The following is a 17,235-nucleotide window of genomic DNA, read 5'->3' as shown; positions in this document are numbered from 1 at the left end:
TTAACACATTCACATACACATGTGCTTGTACAAAAATAAAATCTCAAAAGGCAGAAAAACAAAAGTTTTTCACACTATGACCCTCACTTTTAATTGGCTGCAGGAGAAGGAGGCCATGATCGCTGTGAATACTCCAATTAACTAGAACCTCAGAACACTGTAATTTCTGGATTTTGGGGCATCGTAATGTATTAACATTAATTAAGCTTGTGAGCTACGTGAGCTAATTAGACGAATGTGCTTATTTGTAATCTGGATAATATGAATACATTTTACACAGGCTCAAATCAGTCACTCTTGCTAATTACAGTGTGTGTGATAGCTCTAATTGGTGATTGTGTCTGCCTGTGGATCTACACTGTAGCTGCTTCTATCTGTGCACTCAGCTTAGGCTAATGTGATGAAATCCTTACGGAGAGATGATGTGCTCTGCTGAAGGCTGACAGTCCCGAGGAGAAGGGCTCACTGTGTCAGAGTCTTGTTGAACCGTGTACATGTTCAGGACCACTGCTCCTGTCTGTCAGCACTGAGGCAGTAGAAACCCACAGTGTTCTCATTATCTACCTGAGTTTTGTCTTCCTTTCTTTCCTGCTCTGTGGCAATCTCTGCAGCCGTTTATCCCTGTATAGTTTTCATGTATCACATCACACATTTGATCTTTATTTGCTGGAGTGTGAAAGTCTAACGCTGTGAGTTGTCATAGCCAATGGTTTGAAGTTTGCAAGGGGAAGGTAGAACTGTTCCAATTTCACAGCTGTAATTTAAGCTAGTTCCTCTTCTGACATACAGTACTATATACAGTATCACTTGAAGGATTTTTTTGAGACTTGGGCTTGTATTTTGCTCAAAGTAAAATCTTTGACTAAAGTGAAAAATAACAGTAAAATTGCTTCATTTTTCCTCACAAAACTCTTTTGACTTAAAGGCTGAGATATTCTGGTTTGTTCAGTTCCTATGAATGCTCCCACACTACAATACAGTAGTAGCCTGTTTGACCTCTAGAAACTTGGAGCACAAGAGATATTATAGATTGAGTATCAACTAGAGCATTAGTCAAACAGTATGTTCTGTTAGGCAATAGGTATAATTGTGATTAGGAAACTTAATTTAAATGCACATTTAAAAAAAAGTTTTTCCTTCTTCTTATTATTCTTATTTTTATTATTATGTTGCAGTTATCTGACTTTCCAACTCCAAGAATAATGCTTTAATAGATTTAGTTTGCAGTCAGTTCCCATTCTTCATTCTATACACTGTGGAATGACACACACTTTCACTGCCTGACAAATTTAACAGAACAATAGACTTTGGGTGGATTTGGTTTAAGGGATTCTTGTGAATATTGGAATAGAGGGAGTGACTGGGTTTGTGGTGATCATCTCGTATATATTGTCTGGAAAATACACGGTGTGCGAAAATGTCATATTCTGCTGTGTGGGGACTTGTTTGTAATTGATTGTTTTTGTATTTGTTGTACACTGGGAAGATTTTGAACATTATAAGGGGCTTATTTCACAGCAAGATCTTTTGTAGGGTTTTACTGGTAAACATACATCAGACTCTGTCAGACTGAGCTCTGACTGGCAGCCTGGATAAATAAACCAGAAAACACATTGCTACTCAATTCTTCTTAATAATCTGTTATGTACTTCCACTGTCATTAGCAGAATTTCTTTTCTGCTCCAGTTTGGTTTTCATTTGATTTATGTTTCTGACATTTACCACCCCTTTTTATGCTGGTTTCACACTTATAAAATACCTTTTTTTAAATGATACTCACACATGTTTTTGCAAAATAATATATTAAGTAACATGATGGATGGAAAAGTATGAACTTATTTCTGATTGGCCTTTGCTGCTCTAAGCATGCTTGTGATTGATCATGTGATCACTTGACACCTGCCACTTTCCTTACTGTACAGTACAGTGTAGGAATGTATTGTAAGAATAGGTCACTTGATAACAGGTTTTATTCTTCACCTTTAGCAAATAATTCTTTACCTGAGCATTTAATGTAATTCTTAAAGGTTTGATCACTATGGGCCTGTAAAGATAAATGAAACAGCATAATTCAATACACAGCCAATAAGAAGTATGTTATATTATAAATGAGCAAGAGAACATACTCAACTCATATTCTGAAAAAGAAAACATTCCTGTGCCCCAGTTTGAATGAGATGCCTCTGATCATGTGACATTCTTACAACACCCAACATTAAGGAGCTCCTGCTGCAGTCACACGTCGCTCTGAATAGATGAATAAGCAAAACAAAGTGTTACTGTGATCTGTACAATGACTGTTAATGCACTGGAGGTCCAGACATGATAGTGTGTCACATAAGCCCCTCTGGAAGCTTTACCATTTTAAAAGTTATTACAGAGAGCAGGCTGAAATTCGTAAGGGCATATGGGAGGCAGGGATTGCCAGCCACTGTCACTTAAAGTGAATGAAACCTTTGCTGCTCCTGTCCTCCAGAAAGTGCATCTGAAACACACTATTAACTTTCCCATTGCTGATGTCACTTTTTATTGCCCCATGGTTTCAGGTCTTTTTGAGTTGGCAGGCTCTGCTGTGCTGCTTTCCAAAGCAGAGTGATGCTTGTGTCAGAGCACAGAAATAGAACAATGATGGAGATATTATTCTGAGGATTTAATTTGCCAGAGTGGGGTAGTAAAGTGCACCCTTATGGTGATTAATACAAAGGGTCTGCTGTGCTGTGCTTGGCGGAAATAGCTTATGCTTAGCTTATGCCTGAGTTTAGAAAATCTTGGATTTTTTATGTGCATTAAAACAAAAGGCTAATTTAAACACCTTTGCTGCATTTGTATGTTGAAAAATTTACAGTTGAGAACTAATGAAGTAATGGACTTATTCAAGTTTTGATCAGTTTTATCAGCAAGTTTCAACACTATATCCCTACAGTCTGCTTCTCTGTTTGTTCCATGGTGGCTGTGACTGATTTTAAAGCTCAGAAATTATGAGAAAGAGATATGCAGGAACAAGGAAAGTGGTACATCTATGTTTGATTCAAAAGGCTTGAAAAATACCTACAGCCCAGCATCCTCCAGCTGATGGTTTGAGACTGAGTAATGAGACTGACCAGTTTATTGGATGAGCTTCATCACTTAATACTACACACAGAGCCATATTGGTTTATGTCAAATAATCTGGTGATTCATTACAACTATTATTAATGAGATTTTATTAATGTCAAGAAGTGTGTGATTGCACCACGGGGGCTTAAACCAGACACCAAGGGATCCAGCACTGCTTTGCATATGGCAGAGGTAAAAACGTGTGCTGCTTTTGTGTGGGACATAATAGTGAGTGGCATTTGTACGTGCGCTTGCTGCATTGTGCACGGGTAATTAACATTGCATAATCTACCTGCTTACAAAGCAACTTTTGTAATTAGAGTTATGACTGCATCAGGATAATGACAGTGATTCTGCAGCAGATAATGACGTTGTGCTCTTGCCGGTTGCTGCATTGTTTGTGCAGCAGACTTCTGACATATGGGACACAAAAGGACACAATAGCTGGGCTGACCGCCTTTGTTCCCACTCAGGCAGACCCAATCACTGCAGACAAATTGCGCCGTAGGCCATCCAAATGATGCCAACCCGGGGAAAATGGTTCAGACACATGAGAATGGGCCCGTAATGTAAAAACCTCTCCAACAGGGAACCTCACGGACAGTGCACCCAAGCTTGCACACAGGGCATATAGCTTTTCCAGTTCTCTGACTGCAATAATACTGTTTCATTGGAAGACATTTCTCACTGGGAATATGCCTGTCTGCTGTTCTTCTCTTCCTGCTCCTAATGCATATTATATTATAGTGATGAAATTGAACACAAAACATGAGAAAAATTCTGCTTTCAGTCATGAAATCCCTCATTCATAAGATGAAGTCACTAAAACAAAATCCAGCAGACTGTATTTAATAAATTCTCTTTCCTTGACAATAGAAAACCAATGTCTATGGAGATAGAGCAGTTTTGCACAGCTTTTAAAAATGTCTATATAGTGAATGAGTCCTAAATAGGGTTGAATGTTTGCATAGGAAAAGTACTTCAGAAAAATCAATGAACCATCCATCTGTCTCATGAAAAAATGGAATTGTCCTTTAAAGAGATGGAGAATTTATTCAAATAAATTTAAACTTGTCAGGGATGGCATCTTGATAGGAGGCACTTAGGCCTGTGCTGTCTGTTGGCTGTGCAGTCAGCGAGGGCAGGCCCATAGTGCAGACTGTGGGCTAATCCATCACCGCCAGCAAAGGGGATGGGGGCCAAGTGCTTAGCTTCTCCCTCCAGGAAATAATCAGCTTTTAATTTATCACAAATCACATCCATGAGAAGACGGATCACGGTGGTCTTAATTTGGGTCTCACTCATATCTACATCTTGAGGTAGCTGTGGATAAAGAGTTTCTGTGCCACTATAAAATTGTACTATTTTAACATTTAACCATTTGGACCAGACCAAAAAGGTTTCTGAAACAGATTCCACCATTTCAACAATTCTGGTCAGTTTGATGGGTAGGAAGGGTGGAGGACATGTGGCTGGTCAGTTTGAAATACGTGACTTACAGCACAGTAGTGATGAACAGAAAGTGAAGCAGGGTCTTTTCCTGTGGGTGGGATGGCGCATATATTATTATGTAAGTCACTTGCAGGGCATGCTAATGGATTCAGATGTGTCTCTGGTCCCTGTATGACTGTGCCTGTATCATAACCCCCACAAGGAGCATGGATGATTACAAGCACGACTTAGACAAGCACAAGAGATGTGATCTGTGTTGAGGGGGAAGGACAGTTCAGCCACATGTCCTCCACCCTTCCTACCTATCATTTCACAGATCCCAGGCAGGTTAATCCTTTTATTGTAATGAAGTGAGGGGGCATAATGTACTGTGAATGTAAGATGCTTAATCCAGTGTTGGCATTTTTATGAGGAAGGGGTAGTCATGGTGACACAGAGAACAACGTGCTCGAGGGGCACAGGAACTATCAATCAAAACACAACAGTGATATAGCACAACATAACAACACACACCCAAGAGGAGTTGCATGTGTTTCTGCACACTAAGAGAAAGTCCCTTATTTCTTCTGTTGTCTCTGACATGTTACTGTGTGATATCTGGAGATTATCTTGTAATTAAAAAAAAAAAAGGCCCCATGCCGTATTATTACAACCCATACCGTAGTTAGGGTTTATTGTTAGGTGACCTCCGATGGCCGTAGTAATTATGGTGAGAGCAAAGAAGAAAGTTATATGATGTGGTATGTACAGACGTTGGGCTGGCTAAGCAAAACACAAGATTTTCACATGACAGACATTCCAACTGAGTCAGTGTTGTTTCTTTTATTCATGACCATTCCACAACCTTAACCACATATTTATTATTGTAACCATGATGATAGAAGTTCTGTAATCTTAAAGAAGAGCTTAATTTTTCTAATCACAATCAATTGGCTCCTTTGCCTAAACCTACTGCACAGCATAAGGACTTTTTTTTCCAGTTCACTGATGCTGGCTGCACCAGTTTTTTGTAAATTCAAATTTTTGTAAAGTGAGTTTTAATAGTGGGTACTTAAACCTTACTGAATCAGAATAGATCTTTCATAGATTAGTTGGCAGTAAATATTTGTAATCAACCAACTGCCAGCTGTAACCTTTGCAGTAAACTGTTGTAGACTTGAAAACTGCTGTATGTGCAGTCTCAACTCACAAACTCTGAAGAATGAGTGTCAACATTAACCTCAGTTAATGACATATTTTCTAGATCAAATATTTTCCTCTCAATATAAACTGCATGAAGAATCATGGACATTATTCATGTATCCAGAATAATAAAACAAAGACATACGTTTACAAGGCTTGTCAGGTAGGTTTATATATTTTTAGAAGATGAGATACAGTGTCTCATCAAACCAATGAATGGTCATACATGTACTAATGCAATTCAGTTTTTGTCCCAGAGAAATAGAAATGTATCTGCGGCTCACATCAGTGAACTTCAGCCAGTGATACTGTACATCAAATAATGTCCTCTCTGTGCCCTCCTGTCTATGTTTGATCTGTTCAGTGCCAACAGCCTGTTCTACATGTACATGTGTTTTACAAGACTGTTGTGGAACTATGAAGTGGAGTCTAAAGGTTTGTTGATACTGAACTAGAATTGCATAATACTCTGGACGCTCTTGTGCAAAGGAGAATATTAGGAGTGCAGAAAACTGTAATATTGATTGTATAAAATCAACAGCGTTTTTCTTTTTATTCAGCAAAGTACAGTATAAAAGTGCAACTTGTATAGAAGACTTTATAGTGAAAGACTTTATAATAGTCATACAGACAGGGGCCAAAATCCCGGCGCCTTCAGCTACACTGAGAAGGAACGCAGAATAGTAATTAACCAAAAAATAAGTTTGGATTATTTAAAGTTTGGATTATTAAAAGTTTATTTATGTTGGGAGAGTCACTGGACAAATTGTCTATATTGTCCATGAAGTGATTCCTTTCTAAAACTGTCAGAAATGAGGGACAGAATCTGCAGCCAAAATGCATTCCTAAGAAGCAAAAGCACAAAACTTTATTGGAAACACAACCTGGAATGTATGTTTAGGAAAAAACCAATTTAAAATATAGTACTAGAACTGGTTGGTTGTATGCCTCTGCTAACCAGTCAAATTCAAGGGAATGGGACAGATGTGAGGTCACTGACCTTGACCTTTGACCACAAAAATCTAATCCGTTCGTCTTTGAGTCCAAGAGGATACTTGTGCCAAATTTGCAGAAATTCCCTCAAGGAATGTACATAACACTTCACATGAATGAGCTGGACACAAGGGCAGACGGACATACTACAACCCAAAAACATAATGCCTCTGGCCCTGGCTGTTACTGGCATGAGGGCATAAAAATACAACTACCTCAATACTGCCTGTGGATTGTAGTTCTATCCATCCATCCATTATTTATTCTGCTTATGCTAACGAGGGTCGCAAGAGCCAACCCCAGCTGACACTGGGCGAGAGGCGGGGTATACCCTGGACAGGTTGCCAGGTCATCACAGGCTCTCTACTTAGAGACAGACAACCACACACACAATTTAGTCTGTTGCATTCATGCCAAATTAAATCAAACTGTAAATGCTCTTTAGTTTGTTTGTACTCTTTGTATTTACTGTGTTTTCTTGCCCTCTTTGCTGCATCCCATACTTCTGTTCCTACTATCCCTTACCTTTGTTTTATCAGTGTAAGAATGTACAGTGTGCTTCAGAACCACAAAAGCAGAAGAGATTCAGACGTTTGTCCTTATTCTCAGAGGTAACCGGCTTCCCTATAACTTATCTGATAATCCAGTTTTTACACATTTTACCTGGGTCTTGTCCACATTCAAAGATATTGTACATTGCATCTCATTGCATCTGGGAACTTCTGTTATTTATGAGAGAAAAATGAAAGGTCCTACTGTATATTTGCTCATACTTGGTAACAGTGATATGTTATCGCTGCTGAGTTTTAGGTGCTTGGGTTCTGTGGAAGTGTCACAATGAGAAACCTCAGGTTTTGAATAACATCATCTTGGTTTAGTAGATGGACCCTGTCTTTTGTAGGAGTTGGTCACTGAGCTAGCAGCAATGCTTCTTGTCAGTGCCTGATAGATTTGCTTCAATCCATTCAGCAGTCATTGAGTCAGATAAAGAGAGACAATAAGGCAATTATTTCTTCTTGAACTGAAATGGGAGTGAACACCAAGGATACCACTGAAACAAGTTTTGTAAAACATGCATTTCCTTAATAATGGGTACAGAGAAATAGTCATTGACTGGACTGTGATGTATCTTTACATACGTGTCTGTGGTTCTCAGAGGGAAGGACACACATAATTCTTTCTTTATCTCTAATCCATCCATTCATTAATCAAATGGAACAGATCCCCACCTCTTGCTTCAGGGTTGAGGAGCTCATCTTACTGACATGTACCCCACATTCCCAAACCAAAGACCCCTGGTGTCCACTTGTCTCAGCCATTTCTTTACTGGTAATTGGGTGTTTATCAATTTACCAGCGAGCCAACAATACCTATACAGTGGTTATCTGAGACCATTATCAAGAAGAATGTAGAGCCTAGTCTGCTGCTCCTCCAGAATACTGACATACTACTGGTTGAAGTGGAGAGGTGAACTAAAAGCTTTCACTTTAACCACAGGCACTTCTTTATCTGACATTTAGGTTGTTGTTCGGCTTCTCATCATCTCTGCAAATGGAGCAATTGTGCAGATGCAACACATGGTTCTTTGGTTCCACTGACACTGGATGAATGAGAGGTGATGATAACTCACATGGCAACAATTAGCTCCCCGTGGCTGAGATCAGATAGACAGCCTTTTCAGAGGCTCTTCTAATTTCAAGACCAGGAAATGCATATGAAGGGGTGCAAGAGTGTTTACCAAGCACCCAAAACTAAGATAAGTGAAGAGGGAGGCTATAAGAGCAAATTGTTATGTTTATACTTTCTTTCTCATGCACACCTACTGAATTACAGAAAGGAAGGTGAATGAGGTATAAGAAGTAAAAGATGGCATGTACAGGAGCTGCAAATAATTACAAATAGGTGAATAGTTTGCAGCACAAATAATTACAAATAGGTGAATAGTTTGGTGCTGCATGTGTTAAAAACATGCAATCCTGGACTAGTTCAACGCATGATTGGAAGAAGAACATACAGTTGTAGGAAAACGTAGTGTGGCATTTGGTGGCTTTGCTAAGTGAACATTTTATTCCTCTTCACATATATTCACCCTTTTACTGTGGAGAGGCAGTATTAAATACCATTCATCATCTCAAAAGATGCAAGGTTTGAATTTAGTCAGTCACTAGTGTAGTGCCTTTCAATGTATGACACAACAAGCCCATCATATTTTAGTTGATGCATATCCAGTTCAACGAGTATGTCACGTCTGTGAGAAAGGGCTGCAAAGAGAAAATCATAGTGCATAGAGGAGGAAGTATGAGACAGAGAGAAAGTGATATGGAGCAGCTGAGACTGCCCGGCCTGCTGGATGTAATCAAACAAGGGTGAACAGGTTGTTCCACAGATGGTCGATATAGAGAATCCTCCAATTTATTTCCACGCTACAGACGGTCCCTGTCACTATGCGCGGGTGATGTCAGCGTGGCGGCATTGTCTCGCACACACCACTAAACTCTGATGCTGTTGTCTCACCTGTCTGAAATCAGTTTGACACCGAGACATTTGGTGTGTGTCTGTGTGTGTTTGTGTTTGTGAACGAAAGGACATACTGAGTTTAGCAACAGAAAGTCAATTTGCAATCTTTGTATTCTAGGACTGAATTTACAAATTATAGACTCAACAGTCCTACCAGTGCAATGTATTGGAATTCAATAGAGAGTTATTTGTTAAGAAAGCTGCTTTGTATCAACTAATGCTTTTAAAATGTCATTAGAAATAGGGTGTTTTATGTATTGTGGTTTTGCTGTTGCAGTAATTGTTGCTTTCTCCTGCCTCTGATATTTTGTTGTATTTTGCACAGTAACTTGAATACTTATTTATTTATTGCCACCGTGTGAAGGAAGGACAGCAGGACCAGCCTTTGACTGTGATTATTTTTATCTCTTTCCTCAGAGTGATGCATAGTGATGCCAGGACAGTGAGCAGCACAATGCGTGGCACATGGTCAGGGGCCACACCCCTCTTCATAATGGTCCTACTCAGGCTGGCTCATGGCCAAGAGGTTCCTTTAGTCCCAGGTAAGATACTGTATATCATGTTTCTTTGCAAAGGCATGTCGTCTCATCAGCGGTATACACTTCATGGTCTGCCTCCATCATCATGATTTGTCAGTGTGTCTGTCACTCTGTGTAACTGTCTGACTATTGTAAGCTTGACACCTTTGCCCCGGCTTCAGTGATTTATTGTAGCCATATAACTGTAAAGCTCAAACTTTGAGGACATCAGTTCCATTAGTCATTTGACACAGAGATTGCTATGTTGTTCTTGGCAAGCATCAGCATAAATCCTGCTCAGTCTTTTACAGTCTTTGACAAAAGATCTTCTGAAACAGCTCACCTGTCTCAGGAAACACATAAACATTTGTCTGTGAGTAAAACATTACCACAGTGCAACTTTCAACTGTACAACATCTAGTTGAGACACAAGGAGATACAAATAATATTTTTAAGTGCAGCATGAGTTATATGTAAGTGTACTGGAGTTAGGTACAAAGATTTGAACACAGACATGTAAGGCACTCGGATGCCTCAGTCAAGGTGTTCAGCTACAGTGACAGCTCACCAAGATGTGAAGTTAGAAAAAGACAAGTGTGGCACTAAACTCGGCAGATGATGCACTTTTCTGGAAGGTTCTGTAGCTCCCTTACATACAGTATATCTTCTGAATGCATAATGTGTTCTGGTAGTCAAGTGTTTTGGGCCCGGCTTGGCTAATGCATGGAGTCTGACACGTGTTATTGACGCACTGCGGTTTCTGTCAAAACATTCACAGGATCCACACAGAATTGCAGGTTTTTACAGCATCTCATGTAAAGAAATAGGAAACCTTTTTTTTCCCAGAGTTAGTGGTAAAATGACAGCAGCTTAAACTCGGCTGCTGCAGCTTCCCTGGTTCATCCTTGATGATAATCATGTCTCTTGTGATTCTCGTGTTGATTCCAGTGAGTGTAAAATACATTTTTATGATTTTGTAGGCTTTAATTAGAACAGATTATGCTCTTTCCAAGAGACCTGGCTTTTGTTAGACAAAAATAATTTTCTGAAAATAATAGTCATTTCTGTTTTGATTAAATTACACTGGTCCAGACCTTGTACTTTGCATAGCTGTATAGAAATGCTTGTTTTTTTACATGGCTCATTCAGACCTTTCAGGAAATTTGTTTCTAGAAGTTTACCTCAAATTTAAGACCTGAGTCATGTTGCTGAAATTTCTTACCTACAGACTTTTGTTGTCACCACAGCTGACAGTCACCTCTGTTACACCAGGTTGATTCCTCTCCTTTTCCACCCAGTTCTCATCACAGAGGACAACTGGTCCATGCGGTCTTGCTTAGCAGAGCATTTCACACTTGCTGCTTTCTCTTATTTACTTATCCTGGCTCCTTCCCTTCTTCTATTGCCTTTCACCTCTCATTCGTTTTCCTTAATCATGTTTATGCCACTATCTTCCTTCTCTTTGTATTTTCTATTGCCACCACTATCTAGGAAGCAGTTTACTTGTCAATCAGGGGGCAGTGTGTGGCTCCCTGTATTTCATTTTAATGGCGAGCATGTGACCATGTGTGTGCACAAGTGAGGGATCAATACCTTGGCAAAAATGCTCGCAATTACACCCTCGGAGCAGGATCCCAGACTGGCAACAGTTGGAGCTATATACGGATTGAACTGCTTAACACTCTTGTGAGTGTTACAGCACTCTTCAGAGTGCTATAACCAAGGGCGCTTCTTATCAGTATCTCTTCCCACTCATCTTTTGCTCTAGTTGTAGCTGAAAAGATACAAGGTGATATTCATAAGAATTTTAAGTACAGCATGATATATTGAAGTTAGGTACAAAGTTTTGAAAATATTCTTAGTTTCCCATGTAAGGCATTTGATGCCTCAAGCAAGGTGTTCAGCTTCAGTGATGGTTCACTCAGGCCAGAGGGGGATGTCAGCTCTCACTTACAGACTGAACCTTCTGCAGATGCATCAGCATATTAAAGAAACCCTCATGAATATCTAGATAAGGGCGAAGCCACCTGGATCATGTCTTCCTTCCATTGGTTGTCAATGAAAAAATAATGCTTTAACTGACAGCTCTTTTTTTTTGTGAACAGTTTTTTAACAGATAGAAACAGTTCAGATGTCTTTTTATACATGCATATTCCTGCCCCCTCCCTCGCTCTCCCCCTGCCCTGGTGCCACCATGCTGAGTAACCCCCATAACCTCCCACTTCCACATTTTTTTCCTTAGGGTTTTCTGAGGTGCTTTGTTAACCCTCTCAAATTCATTAGCTGTGAGTCAGTATCCTGTGTATGTCTCACACAAGATTTGAGACTGTATCAGACCTGTTTGCTATCGGAAATGACTCCATATTGAATGATCCCACATCTCGTAATTTATGTCCAGTGTCAAGATTTGATGCCAGCACAGAAAATATCTGTATCCCTGTCCTTTATCTGCAGCAATGTGGATGGTTAAGGGTGGGGAGGTCATGGTGGTGGATAGCTGTATAATGTGTATGACATCTGGGCAAGAAGCCAGTGTTCTTGTCACTGCACTGCCAGTAACATAGACAGTATGTGTTAACTATAACCATGCTCTAACCTTAACCAACCATACAGTAGTTTATTTGCAATAACATTGTTCCCTGAATTCATCCAAACTACAGTATAGTTTCTATATTGTCAAAACCAGAATTTTAAAAATATTGTCACTGGACATAAAAAAAAAAAAGTCTTTGACCGTAATTGTGGGTTTTACACAGTTGTCCAGTATTGATGATGCTGTCTGCTGTTAGTGTTGGCAGATATCTCTGAGTAACCTAAGTGGTGGTTTGTGAAGTAGGCAGTGAAACGGATTTGTGGCTGTGGCATTTTTGTAAGCAAACAAAGGACCACTGACATTTGTGTGTAGTGAAGATAAATGCAGTCATACTCAGTTTATTTACTACCAGCTGATTAAAGTTACAGTTTTCGGCATTTGCATGTTATATTTGAGGTCTTGAACCTAACCCTAAAACACAGGTGATTTTTACCTTGTATCCAGTGACATACATATGCTTAGTTTGGTTGTGTACTCACATATGGTTGGGCACATAATAAGGAGGTTACATATAAGTGGTTGCAGGTAATTTCAACAGGCGAACATACACATTCATCTTTTCTCTTTGGTTTCACTTTGTGCTGTGTTTCTCGCCTCATGTTATCTGCTCAGCTGAGCATATACAGTATATTGAACCATATGTATGAGTCTTTCATTTAATTAAAGATAATAAAGCAGCTCTCTGCTCACTATAATTTGCCTGGCAATTGGTTTTCTTAGGTGAAGTATCATTAATTTTACATAATGGTCCACCAGTGTCAGTGCAACAGGTGCCTCCTATTTTTCGACATGTAGAACCACATGAAATGTGTTTTATCTTCAGTTTAACTAGAATTTTTTTCTTTTCATCATCGCAGGTTTTCACTTGTTGCTGTTCCCCGATTTGAAGTGTAATGCTTTTATTTATTGCAACAATATTTACACACCTATTGGGTTTTGTCTTTTGCAGCATGTTGATTTACAGAAACATGCAATATTTAAGTCTTTCACTGTTTCATGAAGGAAAATTTTGTTTACCTCACTCAACTATTAGTATTTTATTGGTGAACCTGCCCTTTAATTTGATTGTCTAGACAACTAAATCTAATAACACAAAATACTGCATCTGTCCTACTCACAGTTTGACTCAGACAATTTACATTTATTCATCTTTCTGCTAATAGCTTAAACACTTTTTCCAGATTATCCAGTTTTATTTTGCTCGCTGATGAATTCTTTATTTGAAACATTCAATTTTCCACATTTTCTTTTCAACTTAAGTGGGAACATAAAGCTGTGTTCAAGGATAAACTGTTGCTCCTCCATGTACTGTGGGTCATGTACAGTATTTTGAATGAGAGAGGTGGGCCCTGTGCTGTATTCAGAGTTCTCCTCCTTCCCTTATCATTCAGTATTCAGCCTGCGCACCACCCTGGGGCTGATTAAATATGTGGTTAATACAGCACCATGAGACTACCGAATTACATAGGAGCCATGCTGACCTTTTTAAATTACAGAACCAATTGTGCAAGACAGCAGAGGAAGTTTATAACAGGTACTGGCAAAATGGAGCCTGCTGGAGAATGGATCTGCTACCGCTGTCCTGCTGACGCTCTCCTTATTAGTGTTCTGCACTATAAGCACTGTATTTGACACTTACTCTTTCCTTTCATTCTGTCCCTCTGGGTCTCGTGATGACTAACTAGCTGGCTCTTTGTTTGTAGATATTGCGTACACACTGTGCGGCCATTAGAACATTCTTGCAGACAAGCTGAATCACGGACCCACAAAAACTAATTTGACATTTCATTTCACTGTTGATGAGACATGTATCACTCTTGGCACATGATGTAGCCTCACTCAATAAATCTTGATCACTGGCCTTTTTTTTTTTTTTAGATGCATCCTAGTCAGCATATTGGTTTTGCTGATATGTGAAGGTCATTTCTGATGTCTGATCTAATATGAAGCTAAAGCCAGAAAAATTAAGCAGTCTACTTTGGCATCAGCCGCATGACTCCACATGAAGACACAGACATTTCTCAGGGATGACTATACTCATCTTCAATCCCCATCAAGAGAATTCAAAACCTGACTGGCAGTGATACAACAATTTTGCTTGGCAAAGGGCAGACAAAAGCTTTTTACCAATGAAAAAGTCAAAATAAAATATTCAACCATTAAAGACAAAGTATTTTTCTCTCCCTGCCAACTTTCAAGTGTCATTCCTGACTGCTTTATACAGCACTTTGCACAATGCTCTGTAATTGTATGTAGGTGAAAAATCCTCATTTCACCACTGTGTTTTATTCTTCTTTCTCAAGGGAGAATGTGCCATTATTGAAGAACAGAAAGGATTTATGGCTTGGCATTTCATATAATGAAATTCTTATGACAAAATGTTTTTTTGGAGAGTGATACAATTTAGCGACACCAGTTGTTCCATTAAGACATATTAAAAAGCTTTGTCAAAGAAACCTACACGAAGCCTTTTCCATACTGATGTATCAAAGCAAACCAATCTTAGTCTTGTCAGTTGAAACTTTATATATTCTTATCCAAGTTGTCAGTTTATGCATTATTTTCCTTTTCTCTGTTTCCCCACACTACATCAGTTGCTTTTATTGTATTTGTATTTATTGTATATCCATGACTATCTTCTTTTTGTTTTAACACCACTAAGTATAGCATATGATAGTATTTGAGCCAAGCAAGAAAATGTTTGCTTTTGTGTTTAATGAAATCAAAACAAGGTACGTTCATGCAGTTGTTTACACTGAAACTAAACGTATTATTGAGGCGTATAAGGCTTAAATCAAACAGCATAAGGGAAATTCTTGTGCTACTTAGTGACTGGATGCAAACCACATCTGGATTGTAAATGTGAATGCATATTTAAGATTTGTAGCCTGTTCAGTCACCTTGGTATCTGAGGTCTTACCTGTACATCCTGGTTCTATTGTTTTCCTTTGTCTCTCACCAAGGTGGACATTATGAACCTGTGGGACAGTCTGTCTGTGAAATGTTACTATAGGTGAAACTGGTAATAGCCATGTTATACAAGATCAACATTTTTAGTGAAATATTTCAACACCTGTTTGCACTGATTATCTTGAAATTTGTTGAAAGTGTCCATGTTCCTCTCACAGTGAATTGTGATAGATTTGGTGATGCACAAACTTCTTATTTAGTGACGCAGTTTGTCTAATACTTTGGTTTATGATAAAATACCAATGACATCCTCAGCTGTACTTTGAGCTAATTAGGAACTGTTAGCTTGCCAATAAATGAAAGTAAGAAGGCAAACATGGTAAATATTATACCTGCTAAAAAAAAAGCTTGTTAGCATTACGTTACATTTTGTTTGTTTGTTTTTATGACTTATTTCTTCATAATGTAAACATGTTTTTAACACTTCAGTGATTCCATTAGAAAACAGCAGCATTTGGTCTGTCTTCATCTTTACAAAAACAGATAACCTTATTGTTTAAAGCATCTGACAACATTCCTCTGTCCTGGGGCACCCAGAACCCAGTGCTGATCATCTGTCTGCCTCTCACTCCATCCAGCCAACATTTAATTACAGAGCAGGGCACAAGCCAGTGTTTCCTCATCACTCTCCCTCTGCCCTCAGGCCATCATTTAATGATGAAGAATCTGCTCCAAGAGGTTTGGGCATTTGTTTTATTATTAGAGTATTCTCCTCCTTTTTATTTTCTGGGCCTTTTTTTTTGTCATGGAGGGCGTTTTTGTACACATCCTGCACAGCTAGCTTGTTTATCTATTTATTTCTCTATTTTACTCCCTGACTTGAAATTGTATGACATTCACAAACATAATCAAATGTTTAATAATGCAGAAGTCACTACAAATTAATTCTGTACTGCAAGAAAAGAAATATCTTGTTGGTTCAGTATCTTTGCTTAATGTAACATATCCTCATTTTGTTAAAAAATATTCCTGCTTCAGTTACATTTCCTACAAAATGTATTTGCTATTACAGAGTGGTTGTATATACTATAGATGTAATCCATAGGAAACAAGGTTGAGGCAAGCTCTAATGAGACTAGAAGCCAGTTGACAATATCAGATGCTTTGTGCAACTCATTACTGCTACTGTATGAGCAAGATCAACAGAAATAGTGGAGCTGTAATGTCATCATAAAATATGCTGACTGATTTAATAGTTATTACCACCTACACATGCCTCCACAACCACTTAGGCATTCTAGCTAAATATTTGGAAACTTTGTTTGAGGCATTAGTTAATCAATTTCAGAACATCTTTCAGCAGCAATATGATGTTTTTCTACTGAATATTCATACATTAGGTCTCAGTGAAAACACAGTAGAATCACTTCCCATCCTGCATCACTGCTTTTAAATCAAATGCAAAGCAATACAGGAAGGGATAATACAATAACAGTGTGGCTGCACATTCTTTCCACATTCCACTCCTTTATACCTCTTCCTCTGCTGTGCAATAAGTAAGTATGTGTGTGTACACTTGAATGCATGTGTGATGTGGCACGTTGTGCATGGAGCTGAGTTTTTTTTGATTTCCATAGAGACATGATGCAGGCACCTCTGCATCTTTTACCCCATTCCTCAGTCTGCCCCACACCCACTCCCATCCTCTCATACACACTTAGACACAAATGCCAACCGCCTGTCGCCACTCCCTATCCGCCGAGCCACAGCATCCCTCTCACGGGGTTTGTGCTGTGGGGCTGCGGGAGAGTGTCATCTCACAAATGAATTTCTCCTCACAACCCTCTCTCCATTAAAGAAGCTGTTTGTGTTCCTACAGCAGCACGCAGCACTCCCCTGCAGCTGTTTCTGCTCTCACAAGCACTTGTTATTTATACCTGTGTTATGTCTACTCTGGCTACCTGTATCTCATGC

General features: G+C 39.1%; 1 protein-coding gene across 6 annotated transcripts in view; it reads left to right on the top strand.

Annotated features, from left to right (window-relative positions):
* The window catches only part of robo1 (roundabout, axon guidance receptor, homolog 1 (Drosophila)), a 306,681-nt gene that overhangs the window by 99,562 nt on the left and 189,884 nt on the right, over positions 1–17,235 (top strand). For all 6 annotated transcript variants that reach the window (XM_020616829.1, XM_020616835.1, XM_020616828.1 and 3 more), the window contains one exon: positions 9,658–9,782. In XM_020616829.1, the coding sequence (XP_020472485.1) occupies positions 9,658–9,782 (125 nt within the window). The remainder of the gene's footprint in view (positions 1–9,657; positions 9,783–17,235) is intronic.

This window comes from Monopterus albus, unplaced genomic scaffold, assembly GCF_001952655.1.
Source record: "Monopterus albus unplaced genomic scaffold, M_albus_1.0 scaffold180.1, whole genome shotgun sequence".
NCBI lineage: Eukaryota > Metazoa > Chordata > Actinopteri > Synbranchiformes > Synbranchidae > Monopterus > Monopterus albus.
Note: the sequence above shows the minus strand (reverse complement) of the source record. Positions and strands in the feature narration are given on the sequence as shown.